The sequence below is a fragment of the Morone saxatilis genome, unplaced genomic scaffold (assembly GCF_004916995.1).
Source record: "Morone saxatilis isolate NCDOM2014 unplaced genomic scaffold, NCSU_SB_2.0 Contig12, whole genome shotgun sequence".
Classification (NCBI taxonomy): Eukaryota; Metazoa; Chordata; class Actinopteri; family Moronidae; genus Morone; species Morone saxatilis.
In genome coordinates, this window is record NW_023339674.1 from 21,937,981 (window position 1) to 21,963,668 (window position 25,688).

At 43.5% G+C, this 25,688-nt stretch overlaps 1 protein-coding gene across 1 annotated transcript in view; it reads left to right on the forward strand.

Annotated features, from left to right (window-relative positions):
• nhsa (Nance-Horan syndrome a (congenital cataracts and dental anomalies)) overlaps nucleotides 1-25,688 on the forward strand; it is a 55,705-nt gene that overhangs the window by 26,801 nt on the left and 3,216 nt on the right. Inside the window, exons 2-8 of the mRNA XM_035653680.1 lie at nucleotides 15,680-15,832; nucleotides 16,931-17,064; nucleotides 17,912-17,974; nucleotides 19,813-20,005; nucleotides 21,606-21,737; nucleotides 22,285-25,131; nucleotides 25,554-25,677. Of these exons, the coding sequence (XP_035509573.1) occupies nucleotides 15,680-15,832; nucleotides 16,931-17,064; nucleotides 17,912-17,974; nucleotides 19,813-20,005; nucleotides 21,606-21,737; nucleotides 22,285-25,131; nucleotides 25,554-25,677 (3,646 nt within the window). The remainder of the gene's footprint in view (nucleotides 1-15,679; nucleotides 15,833-16,930; nucleotides 17,065-17,911; nucleotides 17,975-19,812; nucleotides 20,006-21,605; nucleotides 21,738-22,284; nucleotides 25,132-25,553; nucleotides 25,678-25,688) is intronic.

Here is a 25,688-nt window from a genome sequence, read left to right on the forward strand (position 1 = left end):
GGTCAAGCTGAGAGACCCTGTGTAAAATTACAGGAAATATACTGAAGTGTTCCCAGTGTGAGCCCTGAGAGACTCCAGAATCAGTGATAACAGCTCAGCCTCTCTCTGGTTCATTTATTATCTTTATTACACACACTCTGCTTCACAGCTTGGTTTTAGTTTGAATTTCTGTGTTGTTGCTGGAAAATGTAATTGTATAGCTCGGCATTTGTGCTGACTTTGCAGACCTGTGAGTGAATATAAGTTGAAATTTGTTCTCTGAGCTTAGGATTTGTGAAGGCGGGTCTAGCCTCAGTATGACTCGTCCTGTGGTCTGCCTCTGACGGCAATCTGTTGAGAAAAGCCATCTGGTGAAACTGGGACGCTGTTAGAAACAGCTTGACTGGATGAAGATAACTTTTCCCTTCACCACCTCTGCTGTGCGCCGGTGGTCTCGTGTACGCAACCACCCAAACTGACAGGAGAGCACACACCCAAAGCTCTGACCAGGGAAAGAAAACAGTCTTCAATCCACATCTTACATCTAAAAAAGACATTCATAAATAAAGACATGACCGTTTAGCACTAAAACATGGTGTATGATGGTTGCACAAGCAGAACAAATTCTTTGCAAAGTGGTTAGCAGTATTGTAAATTACTTCAGAGTAATTTGCCATTAGCCTCAGGCTGATGATTGATGTGTGTTTGCATGTGCAGGCTATTTAATTTCCTCTGGTGACGTCGTCAGGTGAGCAGCTTGTAGGTTTTATAAAGTGCTTTAGAATTATGTTTGCCTGTTTCTTAATGTTTGCTTTGGTAAGCCGCCTGTTTTCTTATGTCACTCAAGTTGACTTTTACACTAATCTGTAAGTATTTTCTTTCACATCAGTCTTTCATGTTTATTTCTTCAAAGAGTTCAAACACTTCTGTATATTTCCTCTGTTTGTCCTCTATTAAATGACTTTTGCTAAAGCCTTTGACATTTGAGTTTGGGGGGTCCGAAGGCTAAAGAAGAACATGCTTATTGCGCCCGAAACAGCAATGGTCCAATCACAGTTGAGCAACTGTAACTAGGCACAGTAGGTCTGACGAGATTTGGATTCCTCCTCATGATGAAGCATGGGGTGATTATTCTGCTGATTATTGTTTATTATTTTTTTATCATACTTAAAAACTTGGTTAGTAAAATGAGGACAAACTAGCTCTACACTCCGATACAATAACAATACTGTTTCTTTATTTCTGTGTCTTCTACATTAATCATCAACCGGCAAGGATGCTTTTTTTTTTGCGTGTGTTTAGGTTCAGTGTTTAAGGTGTAGCTAGACAGAGTGTCAGGCCTTAGCTAGTGGTCTATTGGATTTACCAAATAAACATTCTCTCTTCCATGTGATTGTTCTTTAATCAGCCTCCTAAAACACTAGTAATAATAATATAATAATAGTACTCGCTCCTTAAAGCCAGTGCACTGTGAGATATTTGGTGAAACTGTATAGTTTTTTACTCCCTTTATATGCTGGAGATGTCCTCCTCTGTCAGGCAGAGAGGGAGAAGATTGGCCTACATTCTCGTGGGCTCTGACTTGCGTAAAACTGTCACCACATACCCAACCGAGTGTGGCAAGGATGCCATGTCGTTGGCTGCACCCACCAATTTTACATCATGACATAACAACAGGACCCATCATTACCAAAATGCTGCTACTGCAATTTACTGGTGGGTACAGTTGTTGAGTTGGGTCAGCACATAAGAGGCAAAGGGACATGGCTCCTCAGAAAAGACAGCAACAGGAAAGCGTAACGGAAGGACTGCTGGTAGATTTTAGAGAAAAGCCCTGACAAAATACCAAATTCAGAGGGCATAGCTGCTCTTTAGCTACAGTTTCATAGCCACAAAGAATATTTGCTCTTTCAGCTTGACGGCGCCTGTCCCTCACAGCATTATAGCCAGCGACCGTCCTGATTTCAATGCTTATTGACATCCAGTCCTCAGGCCGGCCATTCATGAAGCACTTAATGACAGAGCACTCCAGGGGCAGCAGGCTCTTCAGGAGTCAGGCCTACTTTCTTTCTTTTGCCTTTACCAAAGACCATTTCTTTATTTTCCCCATCAACTCCCTCGGGATAGAGCCGCATTCAGAGCGAGGCTGCCGACACGTGAGCTGTGCTCCGTCAGAGGCCTGAGTCTGGCATCTGTAAAGTCGTGTCAAAGAGAAACACTCCAGGGAACACGCATGTAGAGAGATAAGAGTGAGGTGAAGATGTTTGGTTCCTGTTCGGGGACAGTCTCACAACATACGGTGGATGATAAGATTTTCTCGGAGGAGCAGTAAAGCAAAATACTTCCTGATGTAATGAAAAACAACCCTGCTACTTTCCAGCTAGTGTACTCTCCAGAGCAAGCTGGGGGAAAAAAACACAGTATTAAATTATAACAAGATGTTTTTCTGCTGTAATCAACTATTAATGTGTTTTCTTTCTTTCTTTTTCATGTCCCCCATGACTTCCTGCTGGTTTCTGCTGATGATCAATAGGTAAGTACCAGTTGAATTTATACTTGCAGTACATCTGGAACCAATCTATGTCTGTAAATTCAAACAATTAACAGTATATTTTATTTTTGTACATTTGGTAGTTAGTTTTCCCACTGTTGTTCAGACACACATCTGCAGGGAACTCATGGTTCACTGCGGGGCGATGCTTGAGTTTTCTTTCCCACAGCTGAGCTATGATGATCTGTGAAAGAGCACACCCTCTCTTGAGGACATGTCGTGCCTATGTGCCCATTTCCATGGAGACACCGAGTTTAAAGTAATGCACACAATGGTGTCCTTCTTGTAATTTTGCTGGCATGAGTTCCTACGAGGAGTCAGCATGGCGGTAACACCCCAGCGGTGATTCGCTCAGCTTACACACTCTGGCTTATTGATGCTTTCTGCACTGCTGTGCTAACGAGTAAACACACAGCTCCCTGTTTCAGGCTCGTTCTGTGGACAGACTAGTTCACACACACAAACACACACACACTGGCATTTACACAGCAGGTCACCACTTTAGCAGAATCATCTCCAACGGTGTATGTTTGAATAGTATTTCGGTGTTGTGCTGGCTCAGGGAGGCTAACAATAGAAAGGTACGTGTGGTGCACTCGCAGTGTGTCCTGGAAGGAAGGAGAGGTGGTCACACTGATTTCAACCAGCTGTTTCCTGGTATGTTTGTAGCCCCGCAGTGATATACTTGCCCCTTGTGGACCTTTGTGTAAAACCTCCCAAGACCAATTGAATTGATTTTCTGTTGGTAGTATATTTTCTCCCCGATTGATGCCAGCTCAAACTTCTCATGGACAGCGTGTGGGTTTGGGGGCTATTTGGGTGTGGTGTTGGAAGCCACCAGGAACTGGTATGGCCTGATCCTCTCCATTGTTTCCACTCAAAGGGTTGCTGGGCTTTCTCCCTGCCAGCTATTGGTTTGTGTTGAACCAACCAGGCCTTCGGTTTATTCTCTCTCTGAGCTGAATCCCATCAGGCAGAGATATGTGAGGGATGGCCAAGGCTCAGCTCAGCTCGGCCCTGCCAGCGCAGCCTGATGCCACTCCCTCCTAATGACTTTCCCACAGACACACACAGGTCACTGGCCGTTGAAGCTGACCTCAGTCTGACCATATTTGTCAGTTAAAAAGAGGTTTCCATTGCAATCGTCCGGCGCAAATTCTGCCCTCGTTGTCTCTTTCCAAACCACACCTTCCCCCATGTCTGCGTTCTGGGTTTCCTTTTTCCCCTCGTTGTGTTTCTCTCCCTTCACAGTCTGTCTGTTCTGCTTATTGTGCTCCATGTGAGCGGTGAGTGATGCCAGTAAACGGGTGAAACCAGAGTCTGAGGCTCACACAGCCCAGTGTTTACACAGGAAACTGTGTGGAGAAAACCTTCTGCGATTAGGCTGCTCAGACACTTATATAACAGTCTGCATATTCGTGTGTACCTTGAGCCAGGTTACAAAGCCATTGTCCAAATGTGTGAGGTTTCTCCTCACCGTGATACTCTGCACTTACACCTGCACACCCGCATTTACACACATGTACACGTTTGTTCCCTGGTAACTCAGTCGGTTAACTGTTTCCGTAACCTCTGTGGCTCTGTTTGTGACCCGAGACAGGAGTGCCATACAGACTTTTACCCTCTGACCCCTCAGCCTGCCACACGCTGAATAACAAGTTGATGAATGAGCGGCTGCACTAAACACTGGACGTGCTTCTGCTGTGGAGAGCTGGTTTTTGTTTACGAGGTTGATGATGGCAAGCACAATACGGTGGGTGTACCTCAAAGTCAGGTCAGTCGGTCAGTCAGCACTGCTTTGAATGACGTCTGAAAATGTGTTAGCACAGACAGGCCTTTTATTCATGTCCCCGCCCCACCCTCATGTGGCCAAAACAGAGACAACTTTAATTTCTGCAGTATGCTATTCTATCTATGTGCTAGACAGAGGCTTAGCGAAATGATATATTTATTGGATCCTGAGACATACAGCACCTCTGCTAATGTCTGCATAAATGCTTGAATATTATAAACTATATTATTAGTCTTATTATTGGTCTTAGTGCAACCTCACACTTTAAATACCACCTGTGCAATGAATGAGGCAGCTGTTTAACCCGTCATCTACTAACTACATTGATAGCGAGATAAGGTGTGTCTACATTAACTTTTCGGCATGTCACTGTAGGAAAAGCACAGGCGGAAATAATAAAATGAATGACGGCTGAATTCCATTCAGCTGCTTCAGTTTCAGGCTCATGGTATTGTGCACGCTGGCTCACTGTCACTTACTATAAATATTATAAATAGAGTAGAGCCAGTAACACCTGTGCTTCTACACTTTCACTGCTGCCAGCGAGGGAATGTCCACATGTCCCTAGTTTGTGATTGTGAATTTATTTCTTTTCATTTCTCTAACAACAATCACTCATACACTATTTTCTTTTATATAAGCATTTAAATGTGCTTTAATTTATTCGTCTGATGAAAAAACAGGCATGAAATCAAATACATCTCCATGTCCTGTGTTGTGTCATGCACATGGTGTTGTTTTGAAATTACATAATGTTTGCATTATAGAGCCAACATGATGCACACTGTATTATTCGAGTGACATGCAGGAACAGAAAGCTCTATGAAGCGTGTTGGTCTGGCAGAGAAACAGGCTGATGAAAGATTAATCCCCTTTGCTGTTCTTTTCTTATTTTTCTTGGCTTTGTACCGAATGGAAAGGTAAATTCACTCCTGGGCCGCTCATCCTGTCTGGCCACAGAGAAAACACTTTTGTTTCACCTTTTTAAGTGCAGCCATATTCCCGTAAGCACTTGGGGTCATGTTGACAGATCTGACCATGCGAAGGCTGCTCAAATTACTTCTCCCCTTGTTCTGACTTCAAGGTTTTTCATTAGATTCTGCCTCGTGGTTAACACTACCCTTACTTCCAGTAAAGCCAGGAACTCTCTCTCTCTTTTTTACACTCCTACCAGCAGTTCCCGCCTTGCTTGAGATGCCTGTGATATGGGAGTGCAGACTGAACAAAAGCAGGAGGTCAAAGGGCTCGCATTTTCATTTGTGAGACTAATAGGCCAGGTGTACCTGGAGGGTACGGAAACCCGGAGAGCCTTTTCAGCAGGGACCAGCCCAGACACACCCCTTCCTTCTCTGCTGAGGCTGGGCGTAAGTGTGTGCGAGTACTTCAAAGGTCTAGCGAAAACAGGGACCCGGGCCAAGCTCAGCGGGAGAGCCATTACAGCCCAATAGGAGTCAGCTGTGACCTCAAAGACCGTTAAATGATGTGATATGAGAGGGTGTGCTGCAGCCTCCTGGAGGCCTATAGCGGATCAGGAGGACAGAGCTGTAAAATGAACTCCGTGCTGATTTAAGGGGTGAAGGAATTTTAAGTGTACTTAGGAGGATAGGCTGTTTCTTTCTTTTCTTTTTTTTGTTAAATTTTTTTGTTCTGTTTTTCCTATATGTGCTGCGTTAACAACCCTAAAGAGCTGCTTTTCTGGTGATTATTAATGTCAGGGAGGATTTTTTTCTGCTAGTACATTTTTGAGGGCAATAATTACAAAAAAGCATTGTTTTTAGTCATCATAAACAGGCAGTTATTATCACCAAAATGTAAAAAAACAAAAAAAAAAAAACAAGAGGAGGGGTTGTTTTTATAGCATTAAAAGGCATTAATGCATTAAATAGCATTAAAAATAGCATTAAAAAAGGCTGTAGCATTTACTGTGATAGATGAGAGGGCAAGTGGAGTGAATGAGCTGGTGATTTACTTCAGTGTTTACTGATGTGAGCTGACCTCCCAGTCTGTGTGCAGACCTAATAATGAGGTGTCTAGAGGTCAAAAGGTAAAAGGTTGCTGAATGCGGGCCCTGACCCCTGCTGACCCGCTGAGTGCACACGTAAAAGGACAGAAAAATGAAATGACCGTCCCCGTGAGCTTGGTGTTGCTCTCATTCACAGTTTTTGTCATGCCATGGCTTTGCTTTATTATTGCTCAGCAGCTGTGAGTCAAAGAGTGGGTGCTGGTAAACAAGAGGTCAGATTGTGTTGAGTGGACAGGGTGATAAACATGTGCAGTACTGACCGACAGCAGAGAGTTTATTTAGAAGTGAAGTGGGTATGAAATGTCTTTCTAGATCTGATTACAGTAAACTCCAGTTGATTTCATTTTTTGTTTTGTTGTTTTCACCCGGCTGATAAATGCAAATCAAGATTTGGTTACAGTAAACTGGGAATTACAGTGGAAACTCCACTTTTCCCGTTTGAGCTGTTCAGCGTGACTTATAATTAATTGCGTTGCGCAACTGCAAAAAAGAACTTCATCCTCCCTGAATGCGGGAGGCTGATCCTGCGCTGCTTCGTTCTGCTGTTAACTGCTTGTAGAGCTGAAACGATTGGTCAATCAATCGTTTTGAGTCATTTATTGAGAAGAAATTCTCTGATTTCACCTTCTGCAATGTGAATATCTTGTGGTTCATATAGTCGTCTATAACAGTCACACAAACTGTCTTTCATCATTTTCTGACATTTAATGAGGGAATAAATAAATATCACAGTAAAAGTTGTTTCAACTGCTGTCAGAACTGTAGTTAGTAGTGTATGGACATAATCTTGCAATTATTAGATTATAGCAATTATTTTTTGTAATCGCTTTCTAAGGAGCAATAATTGATATTATGGTCCCTAGAGGGCAGTGAAACGAGCTGTGAACACAACATTGACATATTATGACCTCATAAAGTTGCTGTGGTGAATGTGTTAGCTAACATGTACCTATTTACACATCCAGTAGACAGAGAGCAACATCAGCATTAATTAGGAGTTGTGTGTGTGGACACACTCTCTTTTAGCTCTGTTATTTCCCACAAACTCCTGAGGGAAATACCTGGCTCTTTAGCCGCTAAATGCTCCACTGTTGTTCAGCAGCCAGTTGCTACTAACTTAATCTCTCTACCATTTGGTGCCAGTCAGGTAGCATTGAATAAGTTTGTCAGAGATTTTTCACTAGAAACAGTTAAACCAAAACAACGAGCCGAAAGACACTAAGATACTCTCTAGAGCTGAAGGGAACTGAAGTTGGAAATGATCATTTGTGGGTTGGTCACTATGAACACCTCCTTTAAAATTTAAGCATAGTAATTAGATTTATTATTAATATAAAAATAATAATTATTGCAGCTTTAAATATGTTGTGAATCAGGCACCAGTAGGTTTATGTTCGTATGCTTTACTTTCCAAATCTGCTTTCACTTTTTGTTCCTCCAAACCACCCTTTGTCCCCAATCCTATTTATCATATGTACAAACGCTTGTCCTTTGCTCAGAAACATGACCATGTTAATGTCACATAAATGTGTTCTGACGCTATAACAAAATTGCCCGCTCATTACTGTGCTATAAAACACACACCACACACTCTTATGAACTTCCCATGTGCTGTTAAATCTTCACAAAGGAAATGTTTCCGAGCATGTCAGACATTTTAACCGTCGCTTAACACATCCTTCTCCTTTCCTAAACCTCCAGAATCTGGACACTCTCACTCTCTCTCTTGGCAGAGTGAGAGATCTCCTCGTCTGGCATCGTGCCGACCCTGCAATATGTACCACTCTGGAGGTTTCAAAATGGAAAGTATTTCAAAGTCACCACAGCCTGCTGTTGGACTTTGTAGTGGTAATATGAAGCAGCTGAGAAAACAGGCCTCAGTCGAACACACAGCTCTTCTTCTACAGCTTTTGGTGATCTCCAGGAGGATTTCAGTGTCAGGAAATGTCCCATGTGCGTGGTTTCAGATATTATCCAAAATAATTCTTAGTCAGAGTTGTTTAAGCGCCATGTGTGTGTTTAGGAAATGGATAAACATTAGAAATGTTATAGCTCTGTTAGGGAGTGTGTCACAGGAGTGAAGCTTTGAGGTTCTTAGTGATGTGGGTTTGAGTTCTTTATCCTCTTGCTGAAATATGCTTTTTGTCTCGCTGTTAGTATGGAGGCCTGTGTGTTGATACATTTCCATGTTACGGTTCAAATACTGTACTGTATATCAATAGTGTTACAAGCCTAAGTCTATCTTATTATTTGCCAACGGGAAAACATAGTGTTTATTGAGATGTAATGCATTTGTTTATTATCCTTTATAATGGAAAACTGTGATATCTGATGGGATTCCCCCACTCCTTCCTCCCACAAGCACACAGACAGTTTGGCGGTCCGGGCGCTGATCCAGAATCTGAGCGTAAAGCGGCGTCTCCTCAAGCAGAAGTATGATTTAATTTCACCACCAGACGGGTTTTCGTGTGTGGGCTTGCGGCCCTGCCAACGCGTGCTGATGTTGTGACCTCAAGTCAGGAAATACAAGTAGACTTTAGAGCACTGCAATTAAACAAGAGCAATTCCTCACACCGATACACACACTCTTCCTGCTGCGCTGATGTCATCTTCTCACACAAGTTTACTGTGTTGAATTAAAGAATAAATGAAATAGACACAGTTTACAGGACTATAAATAGAGCTGGCTGTTATAATGGGGGGAGGGTATTTTTCACTTCTCAACCAGGTATTTAAATGACTGGGGTTGGGGAACAGTAAAGCACTTCAGGAAGCCAACCAGTGGTTTGATTACAGCTTAGCAGCCCTTTGCTGTGGTACCTGCAGGCAGCTGAGAGTGGCATCAGCCTGCAACAATGGCTCATTTAGCCCCCCTGTAGGCCTCCTGGTTCCCAGCATCACATTCCAAGCAGAGGTCACTGGGCCCACCTGCTGTCCCACATCAAAGCTCCAGGTGAGGTGATGGAGAGCCCGTTTGAAAAAAGTACACACACTGACAAAGTGAACACAATCAGCATTTTTTGGTCCAGAGGTTTTGGTAATGATCACAAAGGAAACTACTATTTTTTGCTGTGATTACAAATGTGATTAATAGTTGCATTTTAATCATCTTTTGCAAATTGATTACTATTGAGGTTAGTGTTGCAGTTTAGTAAGAAGATTGTGTGTAGGCTGAAACAATTCCTTGAGAAAGTCGAGTTTTACCAGAAATCATTGATGCAAAGTCTTCATTTAATCCACATATCTATATACAGCCATACAGCACGCTGTGTTTTGAACAGATGATAACTGTCACACAGTGCATTTTGGAAGAGCGAAGAGTGGGTCAAACCAGATGATGCTACTGGATGCATTATGGGAAATGTAGGATCCAGACCGGCTGAAATGAATCTCTCATTGTATCAATAAGGTATCATGTTATTTTTTTGTCAGATAGAAACAAAATTTAGATTAAACACAATTTTGTGCAACACAATATTCCAGTTTGTTCTCGCTCATTTCAACTTAGAACTCAAAGTTGTTGCAGTTGCTCCATTCGGGGTTTCTTTCAGCAGAGCATCTCAGCATAATATAAACAATCTTGTGCCCCACCTGCTGCCACCAGCAGCAACATCACCATCAGCTGGGAGGATGTGGGCTCAGAGCGGATTACCGGGGAGACGGGTATTATTTTGTGCATACTGGCAGTGGGACTCTACTCTTTGTGTTTTACTAATCAGACCTCAGAGGGGACCTTCTCCAGCAGCTGACCGCCGACACTCAGCAGCATTGTGTTTTCTTTAATGAGCCAGGTTGTCTTCAGTGACAGCAAGCAGAGTTCAGGTCTTTGATTTTTGGCAATAGGATTTGATGCAGTTAATCTCCTAACATTTTGATGAGTATCTATATACATGGTGTTTCTTGCCCGATTCAGGTGAGCAGCATTTATTTGTTCATTTTTTCTGTTGCACTGCAGTGTGTACTGAAATGTATTTACATGTTAATGTGAAATTATGCTTTTAGATTTAGTCCATTGAGTGTTTTGTTTACTTGCTCTTTGATCGTCTTTAATATGCAGCACCCAAAAATTAAATGACAATAGCACACTAGGACTTAAACACAATAATATTGGAGTTATGGATTCAAGTATCCAGCATTCTGTGCATCCTTTGGCATTCCTCTACACCCTCCATGATCCTCCATTGTGGTTTGAGCGGTCAGTGTTGTTTCAGCGGGTGTGGATTAACACTCCTACTCTCCTGTAGCACACCATAAACAGATTAGTGGTAGCCCAAGTTGGGGCCTGGCTGGACCATCTGTACCCAGCGCTGGGTGGGGAAGGGGACATGGGGGAGGAGTGTGAGCAGATGTTCCAGTGGAGCTGTAGGTCAGTGTGGCAGTAGAGCCGAGGGACGTTGCCGTAAAGACATGAGGGACACAGGGTTTGTGTTGAGGTGACTGAGGGAGACACACTGACTGATTTAATGTCTCGCTGACGCTCAGAGTTAAAACCACACAGCTCTGTCATGGCTCTAGGATGCTGTCTTGCACTCACATCCCAAGGTACTGTATAATTTACTGGGGCTTTAATTGAGCTGCATGTACCTCCCATTTCATTTTGCTCTGCATGCATAACTTGCCACCCCGACCACAGTGGTTAGACAAACATGTCTGCACTTTGTTTGAGCGTTGTAACAAGATGTAAGAGATGATGAGATGAAAGTGTTCTTCTCCTCAGCTTGCGTTGGAGGCACTGACTCAGTTGTTTTGCTTGGTTAGCTTAAGCTCTTGTTACAGAGTGTGAACACAAACCAACTGTAGGTAAGCCCTACATGCTATGACACCCAGTTGTTGCTGCATTGTCTGTTCAGTAGGAAAGTTCAGGGCCAAAACATCAGATTTTTGTTCCTTCTTAATGAAAAGAAACATATTTGTTGCATTTTTTGTGCAAACCTTCTTAAATTTACTCACATCAAATACACAGAGCTGACTGAGCACAATCCACGCTCACATGTCTTCCTGCTCGATGAAGCTCTGAGAAAAGTGTTTGTTATCTGAGTGTGACCTAATGATGGACATCTGCGGCTCTGTTTTCCCAGGCCATTGGCAAATTGTAGGTGTGTGAGAGTGTGAGTGTGGGTGTAAGGGGGTTGGCTAGGCTCCTGTCTGGGCCAATGCTGAGTAAATTACAAGGCAGAGGCAGTCTGAAGATGCAGGCTTTCATCCCCCCTTCTCCTGGCCTGCAGGCCTGCTGGCAGGGTGATAGCAGTGAGGTTATTGGAGGATGATCACGCTGCAGATCAAGAGGAGGAGGAGAGATTGATAGGCTGTGTCAGGGGGCAGATGATATACTGCTTGATTTCACCTTTCCGAGGAAGTTCACAAGATGATTCTTAGTTAAAACGGGTAAGGAAGAAGAAGGATAAAGACTATGTTAGAGGTTTTGTTAAAGGTCTTGTTTTTCTTCTCACCTGATGCCATGTGGCTCATTTGGCTCAGTGCCGCCATGTTGAAGATCACTCAGCCTGGATGTGAGAGAAACAGAAAACTGCCAAGAGGTCAATGGGATGACTGAAGGCTGATGTGTTTTCTTTGGCCCTGTTTGGGGTAACAGCTGACCACGGCTCTCCCATTAAAGGGTTTCCCCATATGGACCTCATGTCTCCATGAAAACCACAATAAAGGCCTCTCACGCACACTCTCTGAACTAAAAATCATAGATTTCACTGAGCAACGTGAAAGGAAGTACTGATGTGTCTTTAAGCTGGAGGAAGACAAAAACAGGGAAAGTTAAATGGAGTCAAACTCTGAGAGCACAGTCTGTGTCCTAGTTGTTGTTATTGTTGTCAAATGGGTTTTTAGTTTGCTGGAGACGCTGCGGGTGTCAACAGTTCATGTCTCAGCAGGGAGGCAGGGAGGGGAGAGGATGACAAACACGTCACTGGTTACTCACTTATCTCGCCACAGCTGACTGCAGGAATGCATCACAATTTGCCGTGCTGTTTCAAGTTGGAAATATTGTGTTGCATAGTTAATTGCTACACACATATGTGAATATGTGAAAGGATGTGAATCATATGCTATAGACACCAGATCTCATATATCTTTTGGAAGAATGGTGTTACAGACATGGAGAATGTACACAAAGATAATATATGTTAACAATATACAATATTAAAGTAATACCAGTAGTTTGACGTTTTGGGAAATGTGGTTATTCGCTTCCTTACCAAGAGTTCAATGACAAGATTGATACCACTGTCATTTATTTTTTTTGCCATAAATGCACCAGTTAGCCAAGAGGCTATTTTTCATCGTATTCCCTGCGCAGATGGAACAAAGTCAGAATATAAGATTGAATTTGGATCATTTATTAGCATGTGTAACAATAATAAAAAGGGAAAAAAATGTAATTCGCTTTCTTGCTTAGATTTAGATGAAGAGATTCTGTCTGGGAGCTAATTCTGCAGCTATAGCCAGGAGACTGATAGCTAAACTTAGCTTAGCGTAAAGACTGGAAGCAGGGGGAAACAGTTAGCTTGGCTCTGTCCAGAATTATGCCTGCTAACACCTCAAAAATGTCTTCTTACTTTATGTAACTCTACCTAAAACAAACATTATAATAACAAATAGATAAATCTTGAAATATTTTTGAAAAAGTTAAAGCAACAACAAGGAACTTTCATTTTGTGTTGATTCTGGCGGCCCCTGTGGTCAAAAGCGGTAGTGTTTCTACAACTTAGTTTCATTGATTTCAAGGGGAATCTGACAGAATCCGACAGGGTGACGGGCATTAGGAATAACCAAATAGAAATAGCCAGTCTTCTTGCTGATGGTCTTTGTTTGCGTAGCTCATTTAGAGGCATCAGTATTACATTGAGTCTGTTTCATAACCAGTTAAAAAAACCTTGTAGTACATTTAATGATGATATGATCATATAATTACAAATCGATTCCACAGAAAATCAATAAACATGAAGATGGAATTGTTGCCCAGCCCTATTAAGAACCCCGGCTGTAGTAAAACAGTTTCATTATGAAGCAGCCAGGAAAGCAGCGCTGCTACACACATAGATCTACTCTGAGGAGTTCACCTCCAGCATCTACAGCTGAGCAGCAGACAGAACACAGAGCTTGTTTTCAGGTCAACAGGGTCACCACAGAGGGCTTTTAGATCACTCTGGGGTGTTTTATGGAAAACCTCAAGTTGTCTCTGGGTAACAGACAAACACGCTGCCTCTCCTGGGGATTGCATGCATGGCACCATGCTTCTTGAAAAGGACTTGTCAGAGAATTCACAGCCGTCGGGCTGCTAGAAAATCACTTTACCAATGGATCAGTGTGATAAGCAGCAGGCTGAGCTTCTGATGCTGCACTCAGTCTTCCTGACCTTTGGTAGCTGTGATCAGCAGTTGAACTACATCTTTTTTGAGTGAAACAGACCAAAGTTAGCTTCTGGCTGAACTACAAAGCAAACTTAGCAGCCAAAACTGCCTTCTAGCAGACCGCCAGGTCAAGGACAAGCCCAGAAATGTCCGCCAGGTAGGGGAAGACTGACAGATGTGTTTGTGTCTGGAGTTTGGAGTGTTAACCCTTTAGATTTTCTTTGGATTCTGCTTCACATGTGTAAGATGTTATCTCACGTCTCAGATTTTATGCTGTTTATTGTGTGACTATACTGTTATTGTATGCTGTCATTTCTATTTCTAAAAGCCGTTGGGTAAATCTGGTCTGATAAATGTGTGATGCTGTATTCCAGCAACGATTTTGACCTTGTTTGGTCTGCCTTGTTCCGAAAGTTATAAGAGACAAGAGTGCAAAGAGATTGTGTGTGTGAGAGAGAGAGAGGAGAGAGAGAGAGTGTGTGTTGAGAGGAGAGAGAGAGACAGACACAAAGGAAGAGATTCTTTTGTTTTTGGGGAGGGGGAGGTGTTTCACTTGTCGACAGGGACATGATTATTGATCATTCTTTACTTGTTTGTCTTTATTTATTGCAGACACACACCAATTGCTGTTTCAATCACTTCTCCTTACATTGCAAGCAGTCAACATCCAAACAAGCATTAGCAGAAACAACTGCATCGATTCGACCATTTCCCCCTCTCCAGCCCCTCCGTGTCTTATGCGTAATTTGAGAGTCTCCTCCTCAGTAACCTGAGGAGCTGTGAGGGGGGGCAGTGAGATTAGTCCAGGTACTGGTCAATGTTTCGAGGATGAAAGTCACAGTATCAGGTTGCATTAATACCTATTGTTTGGCTGCAGGTAATAGCATTGCATTAGTAAACAGGCTATTGTCCTGCTTACATCGGCTCTGGTTATCCTGCTTTTGGCTCTCAGGCTGCGGCTCTAATGTGAGGCTGCTATTTCATGTCCACATTTTAAAGCTCAGCCGCTCTCATGGCACGTTGTCGCTGTAATGGAAAGCTCATTAGCTACGTTTGTCTGAGACTGTGGAGTTCACCTTAATGATCGTAGCCAGTGTATCGCCACAAAAATGCCAGAGTGGAAATTTAAAGGCTTCCTAAGCAGAACCCGTGGCGCTCAGCAGGCTGCCCTTTGTGATGAAAGACACTTTTACTTTTCCATTACATCTGTTGGCATGCACCGTATTTGCAGTTGATCCAGTGAGATGTGCTGTACCTCATTTATCAGGCAAGATGTTAAAGACTGAGAATGCTTTCCCTGGCTGAACAGAAGCTCATTATATTAGCAACAAGCCTCAAGCCATCATAATAATAATATACATTTTATTTATAATGCCCTTTTCAATCAGAAGATCTCCAAAGTGCTTAAAATGCAGTATCCTGAGTTTAAATATGGCTGTAAAAAGTAGGCGTGTGAGAAATTATCGATATATTTTTAATTTTGTGATATTGTGTTCATTCTCAAAACACTGTATATGATTTGTGTCCATAGATTGTATGGACGGTGATAAATACCCAAATGCAGATCCCACTGTTCCGACTGTATATGAAAAAGTACTCAGATTTTATGCATATGGTACAATTTTTCTAAATTTTTATTTTTAACTAAAATCACAAATATATCCGCCTTGCTTACAGTATCTCAATATTTTGCTGCTCTAATTATTGAACCGTAACCCCTCTATCCTGATATGTATTGTATTGCTAGATTCTTGCCAATAATAGATTCTAGCCCTAGTAAAAAGATGTTTTTGGTAGTTAACAGTTGTCACTAAAGATTTAAAAGAAAATAAATTAGGGTTCAAATGTAAATACTCTCCTGGATGTTGATGAGTCGTATTGCAGCAACCCTGTGTATGTTGTCACTGTTTTTGTGTTGTTTGTAACCAGAATTCAGTCCAATAACTTCCGTCCGTCTCTCTCTCTGACAGCGGTGTCTAACCTGGATGTGGAGAGTAAGCTGACAGCACATTACCAAGCTCCCTGGCACCAGCAGAGGAACGTTTTCCACCCCTCCACACGGCCAGCATGTGTAGAAGAGCTCCACAGGCAAGCCAACCTCAGCCTGTGGGCCCTGCACCAAGGTGAGGCCCCTCTGACACTCAGTGAGACCACAACGCAGAAGTAAAGCCAAGCAGCTGCCACAAAGTTGGCTTTCATTCCCTCTCTGTCCTCCCTAATTCATGTGCTCTACACTTTTATTTGACATGTCATTAAAAAACATTTTTTGGGTGTTTTACCTATTTTATCTGAAAAGTCCCCTCTAGGATACCTGTTTCCCACCACAAAGACCTGCATCTTGGTCTTAGTACCCTGTAACATTGTCATTCTGGGGTTGTTCTGCCCTCTAGTGGAAATAATTTGTAACTACATCCTGTTTGCAAGAGCAGTAGAGGATAGTATATAAGCCATTAGATGACATAATCTGTGAAGGAGACAGGGTTGAACACAATAATATTCTAACCAATCCTGTTATTGTGGAGCTCATAATGTTTTTATTGTATTGTTCCTGTGTCACACAAGAGTTCTTTATTATCTGGTAGCTATTTAGGTTTGTGTGGTTGCTGTTGATTGCTTTGTATGGGAATTCTTTTGTCAATCCCCATGAGTGGACAAATTAACAGGAACACTTATTGCAAGCCACTATAATGCTGCTAACTAAGTTGAATCATAATAATCTCCACAAAGGCAGTATTCATTGTGGGCCCATTGTTTTTACTGCTTTGTATTTCACTGTGTCCACCCTCTTTATTTATACGCTGGGTTTCCTTGTTCCTCCAGTCTGTGGTTGAAGGATTTTTCAACTCTGTCTCTGTAATTGTTCCTCTTGTCCGTGTTGGCCGTGAAGCAATCCCTCACTAAAGTAAAGTGATGGGTGATGAAATCCACAGTCCTTGTGGTCCTTCTAAGTTAATGTGAGTTTGCATTATACAAATCAAGTTTGTATCTTTCAAACTCACAGGTTTTTTTTTAGACAAAAATTGGAATGATGTTGGAAAAGGATCTCCTCACAGCCAGTATGAACAGGAGAAACAATGTCAGCCACCTATAAGTCTGTCAGTGTACCTATGGGCATGTGGGTATTGCTTTAGGAAAGATTTGTAGACCTGTCCTTTAAGAAGATGCTGCAAACGTTCCATCCTTTGCCCTTTAAATCAGATTTTTATTTATTCTTGTTGCAGACCAGCAGCGGAGACGATCAGGCAACAGGGAGCGGAGAGTAACCATCGTGATCTCGGCGGTGCCCCCGATGCCCATGTACCCCTCCCCACACATCGTCCAGGGGCAAGACAAGAGAGGCATAAATCTGACATCGGTGAGTCGACTGATGTTATACTCTCTTTAGAGCCTAGCAGCGTTTCTTCTTGCACATGTTGTACATTTAAATCTGACTTTTAGGAAGTAAGGACCCAGTCGATACATTAAAAAGGTTGACAGGTGTGAATGATGTCAAACTCTGCACATACATCATTCTGCCCACTAAAGCAGAAGAAGAAAAACAAGAAGAAAAACATAAAGGACTTTAATCATCATTTTAATATATCAAATTATTTATCATAACATTTTGCATAGTTCGTCCTTTGATTATATCTTTATTTAGCCAATCAAGCATGAAAAAGAAAAGCGCTGAAAGTCATTCAGCACTTTTAATATTTCTTTTTTTAATGGTATTTGCAGTTTTGTTTTTCAAGTGTTGATTTCCTTTTTCATTTGATGGAGATGAATGATGTACTTGCTGTGCACAGATGTTTTTTGTATTTTTGAAGTGAGAAATGCACATTTTCTCCCTCCAAGCAGCCAGAGAGACTTGTTAGAGATGCAACAACTCAGTTAGCACAAACACAGGTAAAGAGGGAAGAGGAACGTGTTTTTAATGTGTTTCATATGGTCTGCAGAGCATGTTTGTTTCAGTTTCATTTGACAGTCCTGAATTTATATTTACGTCTCATCACCTCGAGAATAAATGTTGCATAAATCGTTCAGGAAAGTAGTTTTTATTTTTCAGCTCATCAACCTGCCGACTCAGTTTACCCCAGTGTTGTTGATACTCCAGCATCGTATTGTTGTGTTTTTGTCCATGTGTTTGTTTATGTTGAATATCTGTTCATTTCTGTCATTTGTGTTTTTTTTTGTCCTTTTATTGTTTTTGCCTTGCAATTCAGTTCGAATCCACCCGCTCCTCCTCCCCTACCGAATGTTGCCGCTTCTCTCCCTGGAGCAGAAAGGTAGTGGTCCCTCCGTCCATCCCTCCTGCCTCCCGTGTGCTCCTTCTAACACTTCATTTCACAACTCCTTACCTGTTTGTGTTTGTTTGACTCCCTCTAATTTACATAATGAATCTCTTTTGAAATGCATGCCCACTTAATGCAGCTCTTCTCCAGCAGCAGTATCACCCTTCTCCCGCATGCTTCTGTTGTGAAACTGAAGGAGAGCACCACTTTAGAGCTCTCATCCACGCTGACACGGCACACAGCTACGCGCTCAGACAGTTGTTGTTGGAGTTCACGTGAAGGGCCGAGCTCTGAGGGCGCAGTATGTGAGGAATGTGTGTGTGAGGGCCACAGTCACAGCCGCCCAGCAGCCAGGGTTTCTCTAATGATAGGGTCGACTTCTGGAAGCTTGCGCCTGTGATTACCCATGATCCCTCTGTGCTGCGGTCTCCTCGCTGCACCCATCCCTGAGAGAGCTGAAAGCCTCATGTTTGTCTCTCTATGTGCTGTTTTTTTTCACCAAATATATATCGTGCCCGATGCCCGCCGTGAGAAAGAAATGAGGCCGAGGACAGGGGCAAACACCAAACACTGCCACTCCTTTTTTTTTCTCTCATCCTGTACGTGTCCACTCTTCTTCCCTTTCTTTCACTCTTTCGTCTCGCTCATCCTTCCTCTCACTCACTCTAAAACACTCCTAAAACTGCCCTTCTGTTCCTAAAACAAATCAGCTGTAAATGCTTTTCTTTTGATTTCTTTCCCCTACTAGTTGGGAGAAGTTTCCAAGGAAACCGGTTTCTTTTGTGGCCGGGGTTTTGTCAGGGTCTCATTGGTCTGCTGGGAACAGAGAGCACAAAGGCTCCAGAGCTGGCTTTAAATGGGGGTGGGAGGTTTTCGGGGTTTCGGAGGTGGGAACCAGTTCAGCCCGAGAATCACTCCCAGTTTCACATGTGGCTTTCTGTAGGAATCTCAAGGTAAGAACTTAACAGCCTAAAGTCATTTAGCACGGAGGTATAAGTAACAGGGGATGTACAGTATTTAAGTCTGAAAGTCTTGAGGAGGCCCATGGATGTGGAGTTACAGAGGAGTCAGAGAGGGGAGGACGGTGCTGTGATTGATACTGAAGCTGCTGTTCAGAGGAATGCTGCCGCAAAGTATTTCCTCTCAAATATTTCCGGAGCCTCGTTATTATGCAGGAGAGGACTTTAGGTGCCACAGATTGTTGGATCATGAGCTAAGAGTTTCCAAAGCCGCCTGTTGTGACTGGAAATAACTGTTTACACGGTTTGTCACATTTCTGTCTTGTGCAGTAGCTGTTGAGTAAAGGAGACGTCTCTGTTTCTCAAAGCAGAATTAATTTTCATCCTGACATGTGCTGTAGTGTGTGCCAAACTTTTTATTGGTCTGACATTTTTGCAAGCTTGGATACAGTCAGATGGTCATATAACAATATTTCCTGATTTTAACATGTTTTATATTTCTCTTTTGTGCCTTTTTTGCATGAAACCTACTGATTCTTTGAATGTTTCTTATGCTTTCCATTCTCTTTCTCTAAAGCATGCTTTTTATTTCCATTACAACATGAAGCTCAGCTCCTGGAAGGCTTTTTGTATTGATTTACCTCTGACAGTAAGCAGTCTTTGCTGCAGTTTAATACAACACAAATCTCTGCATCTAGCCTTCAGCTCTATCTCAGATAAACTCTTTGACAATACCAGTGTAACCCCTGACTTCAATGTACACATTCCCCTTCCCGAAACTGAGTTTGAGCATTTTTAACTCTGCCGTACCATTTCTCATGTAATGCCACCTAACCTTAACAACCTAACCATGCAAATATCCATCTGTTGCAGGCTGCGCCCTCTGACCCCGACACTGACGGGGTGGCTCTAGGTCACCGGTCTAAGTTTCCCATCCCTAATATCCCCTCCACCCTGGACAAGCAGACTAACTGGTCTAAAGCCCTGCCGCTGCCCACCCCAGAGGAAAGAATGAAAAACAGTTCCCAAGTCATCAACTCATGTGTCATCCCCATTAACGTGACTGGTAAATTTAAAGCTTTCACCGTTTTATGTCGGACTCTGTTTATTGTGACAGGACTCAGCTGTGGTGTAGATTTCTTAAACGTCTTTGTCAGGAGAGATGCTAGCTTTCTTTAGCTCCTCTGTAGCTCTTAGCTAAAGGAATAGTTTGACATTTTGGGTAATACACTTATTTACTCTCTTGCTTACAGTTAGATGAGAACATTGATACCACTCTTACGTCTGTCTGTCTCTATAAGGCTACAGTCAGGAGACGGTTAGCTTAGCATAAAGACTGGAAGCAGGGAGAAGCCTTGCTTTCTAAAGAACAAGCCCTTAAGAGGCCCTTTTAACTTGGCAATTAACACATTAAATTGTCTTTAATTTATTAATTCACAAAAACGTTTTCTTTTTTGTTTGTGTACAGATTTTAACAATGTAGAATTAGTGAACTTTAAAGGTGCTGTTAGGTGTATTTTTTAAGCTGATAGGTTAACATGTGTTTTGTACAGATTTAACAATATAGATATAATGTGTTAAGTAACAAGCCTTAGAAGTGCTTCTAGGTGTATATTTGAACATTTGACAGAGACAGGAAAGCTGTTAAGCTAAGCTAACGGTCACCTGGCCATAGCTTCATATTTAGCGCACAGACATGAGAGTATTATAAATCGAATCATCTAATTAATTGGCCATAAAGCAAATAGGTGTAAAATGTCATGGTATTCTTTTAACATTGACTCTTGTTGATTGAGCTAACAGTATAATCAATAATAAATGTCATTACTGCTGAGTTTTGGCACTCCTCATTAATGAGTTTACTTTCCCTGCAGTGCAAAAGTTACATTTGTAAGAAATCTGGAACTTGTGCAATTTATTATAAAACCTCATTATTACCAAAGGTGTTATTGTTGCCACAGACTATCACTCTCAATGTGCAAGTCATGCTTTGTACCCCGTTAACTTTCTTTCTCATGCTTCAACGCTTTGTGCATGTGATTGCGAGGCAAGATGCGCTGACATGAATGCTAATTAGTTCTGTCCAAATTGTTGAAAAGGCCTGCCCGATGTTATTTACTCTCGCTCACAGTGACTAAAAAGAAGAGTTGTATGCCAACACTGGCTGAGTCAGAGACAGTTGAGGGGAAAAATGCACATTGTAAGCAAAGTCCAGCAATTGCTATGGTTCTGAAAGGCCTGACCTGCTATCACATGATAGTCACAACGTATAGTGAGGGAGAGGCAGGAAAACAAGGAGGAAACACAACAAAACTGAAGCAGAAAGCAGAATTACTTTGGTTATTAAATCTGTCAACGTAATGACTTTATTGTTTGTGTCATATGACCTTTTTTGCCTGTTTTGTGGAAGGGTCAAATACGGTTTATCTCTTCACATTTCATCTAGTAGTAAATGACTTCGTACTGCAGGCACCCAGTTTTTCTCACTGTGGCTTTGAGCTCCATCAGATAACTGTCCTCTATTCCTGACTGCTATTTCTGTCGAATATCTAAATTAGTTCGGCAAGTTTTTTTTTTTTTTTTACGAGACAGCGTGAGAGTTAAAAGAGGAATTGCTGCAGTTGCCACTAAACAAAGATTCCTCAGATGTCCTGTCTCCGTTGCAGGGGTTGGCTTTGACAGAGATGCTAGTGTGCGCTGCTCGCTCGTCCACTCGCAGTCTGTGCTTCAGAGGAGGAGGAAGCTGAGGAGACGGAGGACTGTCGCCGGCGTTCCCAGACAGGTGCAGCAGGATTTAGGTATGTTACTCAGTGTGACTTGTGCTGATAAGACTAACCAGTCATAAATGTAGACATTAAATTCAAACTGCTGCTGTTAAAGTAGCGTAAATATGTTTTATATTTGCTGTAGTGTTTTACACATGGTGTCACTTAAACAAAAAGGGGTCAGTATTAAGGGTCTAAATCACATGTTATTGTGTTTTTTCATTGCGGGGACAATGGTGCAAATAGTAATACAAAGCAATTAAAGCATGCTCATATAAATCTGAAGCGTGTGATAGCAGGCATATTTTCAGTGATTTCAGAAGATATATTTGGGGCATTTCATGCTTTTATTAGCCAGACGACACTAGGGAGATGACATGAGGACACGGGTGAGAGAGAGAGACATGAAACTAAAGTTCTCAGTCGGACTTGAACCGGGGATGTTGGGATTCATGGTCAACATCTTCTGAAATACAGAAATATGAGCTCAGAACAGTGTGCTCATTTCAGTTTCAGTTTTAATCTATAGTTATCTCTGAATTTGTTATGTATGTACTTATATGTTCCTTCCTTCCCGCAGACTCTGATGATTCTCCTGGCTCCAGAGAGCGGACAGTGATAGTTCATGCCAGTCCCAATATCTCTCCCTCTAATGAGGAACTGGCCAGCCATCTCAGCACCAGAGACTCAGGTTGCCAAACAGAAGACTTTTTGATCTCAGGCGCGCCATCTCGGAGGAGGATCAGGGCCCAGAGAGGCCAGGGAGTCTCCCTCTCCCTTTCGCACTCTGCAGGCAACATCTTGTGCCTGCCGGACAGTGCTGACGCCATGTTTACCACCTCTTTGGGCGCACGTCTGCGCTCCCGGAGTCTGCCCCGAGACGGCAACCGGATGATAGACAACGGGCATAATGACAGCGACGATGAGGAGGAAGAGCTTTCCCCGTTTGACGCTGAGGACTTCCTGCCAGGCCCCGGGGAGTTAATTCTGAAGGATGAAGAAGAGAGCATGGATGACCAGGCCATGTCTGAGCACCAGCTGGGCCTGAAATACAAGCAGCTCTCAGAGAGTCCAGAGCGCAGCTGGATGGAGAGGACCAGATCTCAGCTTCCCAGGAAGGCCGACATGGGCAGCTGTGAGATCTCATCCAGTTCAGACACCTTCAGTAGCCCTGTCCACTCTGTCTCAGTCGCAGGGGTTCTGGGAGGCCAGATGGACCATAAAGACGACCACCAGTCCTCAAGTGGGAACTGGAGCGGGAGCAGCTCCACGTGCCCCTCTCAGACCTCAGAAACTATCCCCCCAGCAGCCTCTCCGCCACTGACGGGCTCCTCGCACTGTGACTCTGAGCTCTCCCTAAACACTGCCACTCACACAAACGATGACCAGACCAGCTTCATGCTGGACCACTACCAGGGCCTCAGGACCCAGCGGGCAGGCTCCTTCTCCTCCACAGCTATGGACATATTAGAGGAAGCAGGGATCAGCACTCCCATCGAGGGGGAGTGGAGTTACCCCCACCCGGACCCTCCGCGCTCACAGGACTTCAGCCCTGAGCCGAGCAGAGAGGCCGAGAGCAGCCTCGGATGCCCCAGCTACACCAGCATGGCCACCTGTGAGAGCAGCTACTCTGACAAACCGCCGTCGGAGAAAGCTGACACTGTCTCTCACTACTCTGTAGACACTGAAGGCTACTACACCTCCATGCACTTTGACTGTGGCCTAAAAGGCAGCAAAAGCTTCACTTATAACTATGCAGCTCCCGGCTCTGATTGTAGCCTGTCTGACTTAAGCAGTCACATGACTCTGGGGAGACGCTGCCTCTCTTTAAGAAAACCAAAGGTGAAGCCGTCTCCGCCTAAGAGGAGTTCATCCTTGAGAAAAATATGCAGTGAGGGAAACATCCCTGACAAGAAAGAACCAAAGATTACCTGCGGGCAGCAACTTCCACTGTCTTCCAAGGAGAGGAAACTGCAGCTGGTTTTGTCTGGCTCTCCAGGTCATTTAGAAAACTCGTCACTAGTCAGAGAGCCCCTTGTGGTCTGGGGCGTTGAGGGCTCAGCCGATCTACCTGACCTAGGCGTGTTTAGCTCAACGGATGCACATTCATTTAAGGATGAGGGGGTTGTGCAGTCTGACTATGCAGATCTGTGGCTCCTGAATGATTTAAAATCCAGCGATCCTTACCGATCTTTGTCAAACTCCAGTACAGCGACAGGCACAACTGTTATCGAATGCATCAAGTCACAGGAGAGCTCTGAGTCTCAGACATCCCAGTCTGGCTCCAGAGCCACCACCCCCTCACTTCCATCAGTGGAGGGAGACTTCAAGCTAACGTCTCCAGAGAAGCTGGCGGGCCTGGCCAGCCCATCCAGCGGCTACTCCAGTCAGTCAGAAACCCCCACCTCCTCATTCCCCTCTGCCTTCTTTCCTGGACCGCTGTCACCGTCCAGCGGCAAGAGGAAGCCCAAAGTCCCGGAGAGGAAGTCGTCTCTTTCGTCGCTGTCACTGCAGTCGCTCTCCTGCAGGGATGGAGCCACCTCGAAGAGAGACCTGGAGCTGCCGATAATCCCTCCCTCACACCTCGACTTAAGTGCCCTTCATGGTGTCGGCAACAAGGCTACGGCTTACAGGACCCAGATTCAAGTCCTTCATCAGAACAAACAAAAAGCTGCAGTGGCAGCCAAACCTGTAGCGCCGCCTAACCCAGAGGTGTTTAACGCCCATCCCATGTCCATCACACCCACAGTGCTGCACTCAGTACAGCTCCGGTCCATCAGTAAGGATCGTGAAGGAAAACATGAGGAGAGAACAACTTCCAGACTCAAATGTCCCACTCTAAATTTAACTAGCACACTCCCCAGTTGTAAATCCTTAGAGCTTAAGAGTCCCCCGTTATACAACTCACATTCACATCACACATCCTCGAAGGGGTCGTGTGAATCAATGTTTACCTCAACTGAAGGGTTTGCAGATGGAGAAGCAGCATGTCGGAGTGAGACGAGGAACAGGCAAGAGGCTCCTTTAGAGAGCATGACAGCATTCAGACTGCAGTCAGAGCCGTCATTGGACATCCCCAAGAGTACCACTAGCCATGAAGGAGAGACGTGCAGAGAGTCAGTAGAAACACCTGTCTACTCTGGAGACTGCAGCTCGCAGTCGGAGCCTTCACAGCAGCTAAGAACCGAGCCGTCTGAAGAGGAAGAACCGTGCGCTCTCTCTGTTCTGCAAAGTTCACCCAAGAGATCCAACAGTCTTGATAAAGTGCCTGCTACTGACGGCCAATCAGAGGCATTGCAAGGGAGTTCAATCAGTAATGAAGGTAGCACAGAAGTGGAATATGAGTCATCAGGTGTTTCAGCCGAAAGTGCCTCTCAGGACGGCAAGGAGGAGTTCACCGCAGAGACAGAGGATTACTTCAGTAAAGGTAGATTGTCTGTCTTCATCAGTGGTGCATGTTACATTTGTCATGAATCATACAGCAGGGGATCCACCTGGGGTCTGCGGGTCAAATGGTAAATCTGAGGGGTCACAAGATGATTAACAGGATAGGCAAAGATAAAAAAAAAACATATTTCTGCAACACAGTATTGTATATTTTTCTGAAACTGCTGTATTTCTGACCTTTCCTGCTTTGAGGACATGCTTTCTGTGTTTTATATCATTTTAAATTAAAGTCTTTGGACTGTGTGTCGGAAAAAACTAAACAAAAAGATGCAAGTTTGAGCTCCTGGAACTTGTTGATCCATAATGAAAATAATCATTAGTCATCATCAGTTCATTTTAAGGATAGTTAGGAACATACAGTGTATGCACTATATTCAAATGTTGACTGGTTTCTGTTAACAGACTCTACACCCAGTGATAATGCAGTGTCCCCTCTGAGTGATGAGTCGAGGCCGGAGGATGACCGTGTGTTCCTGTCGCCCACCAAAACTCGGACCACTGAGGATCTGTTTGCAATGATACACAGGTAAGCAGTGT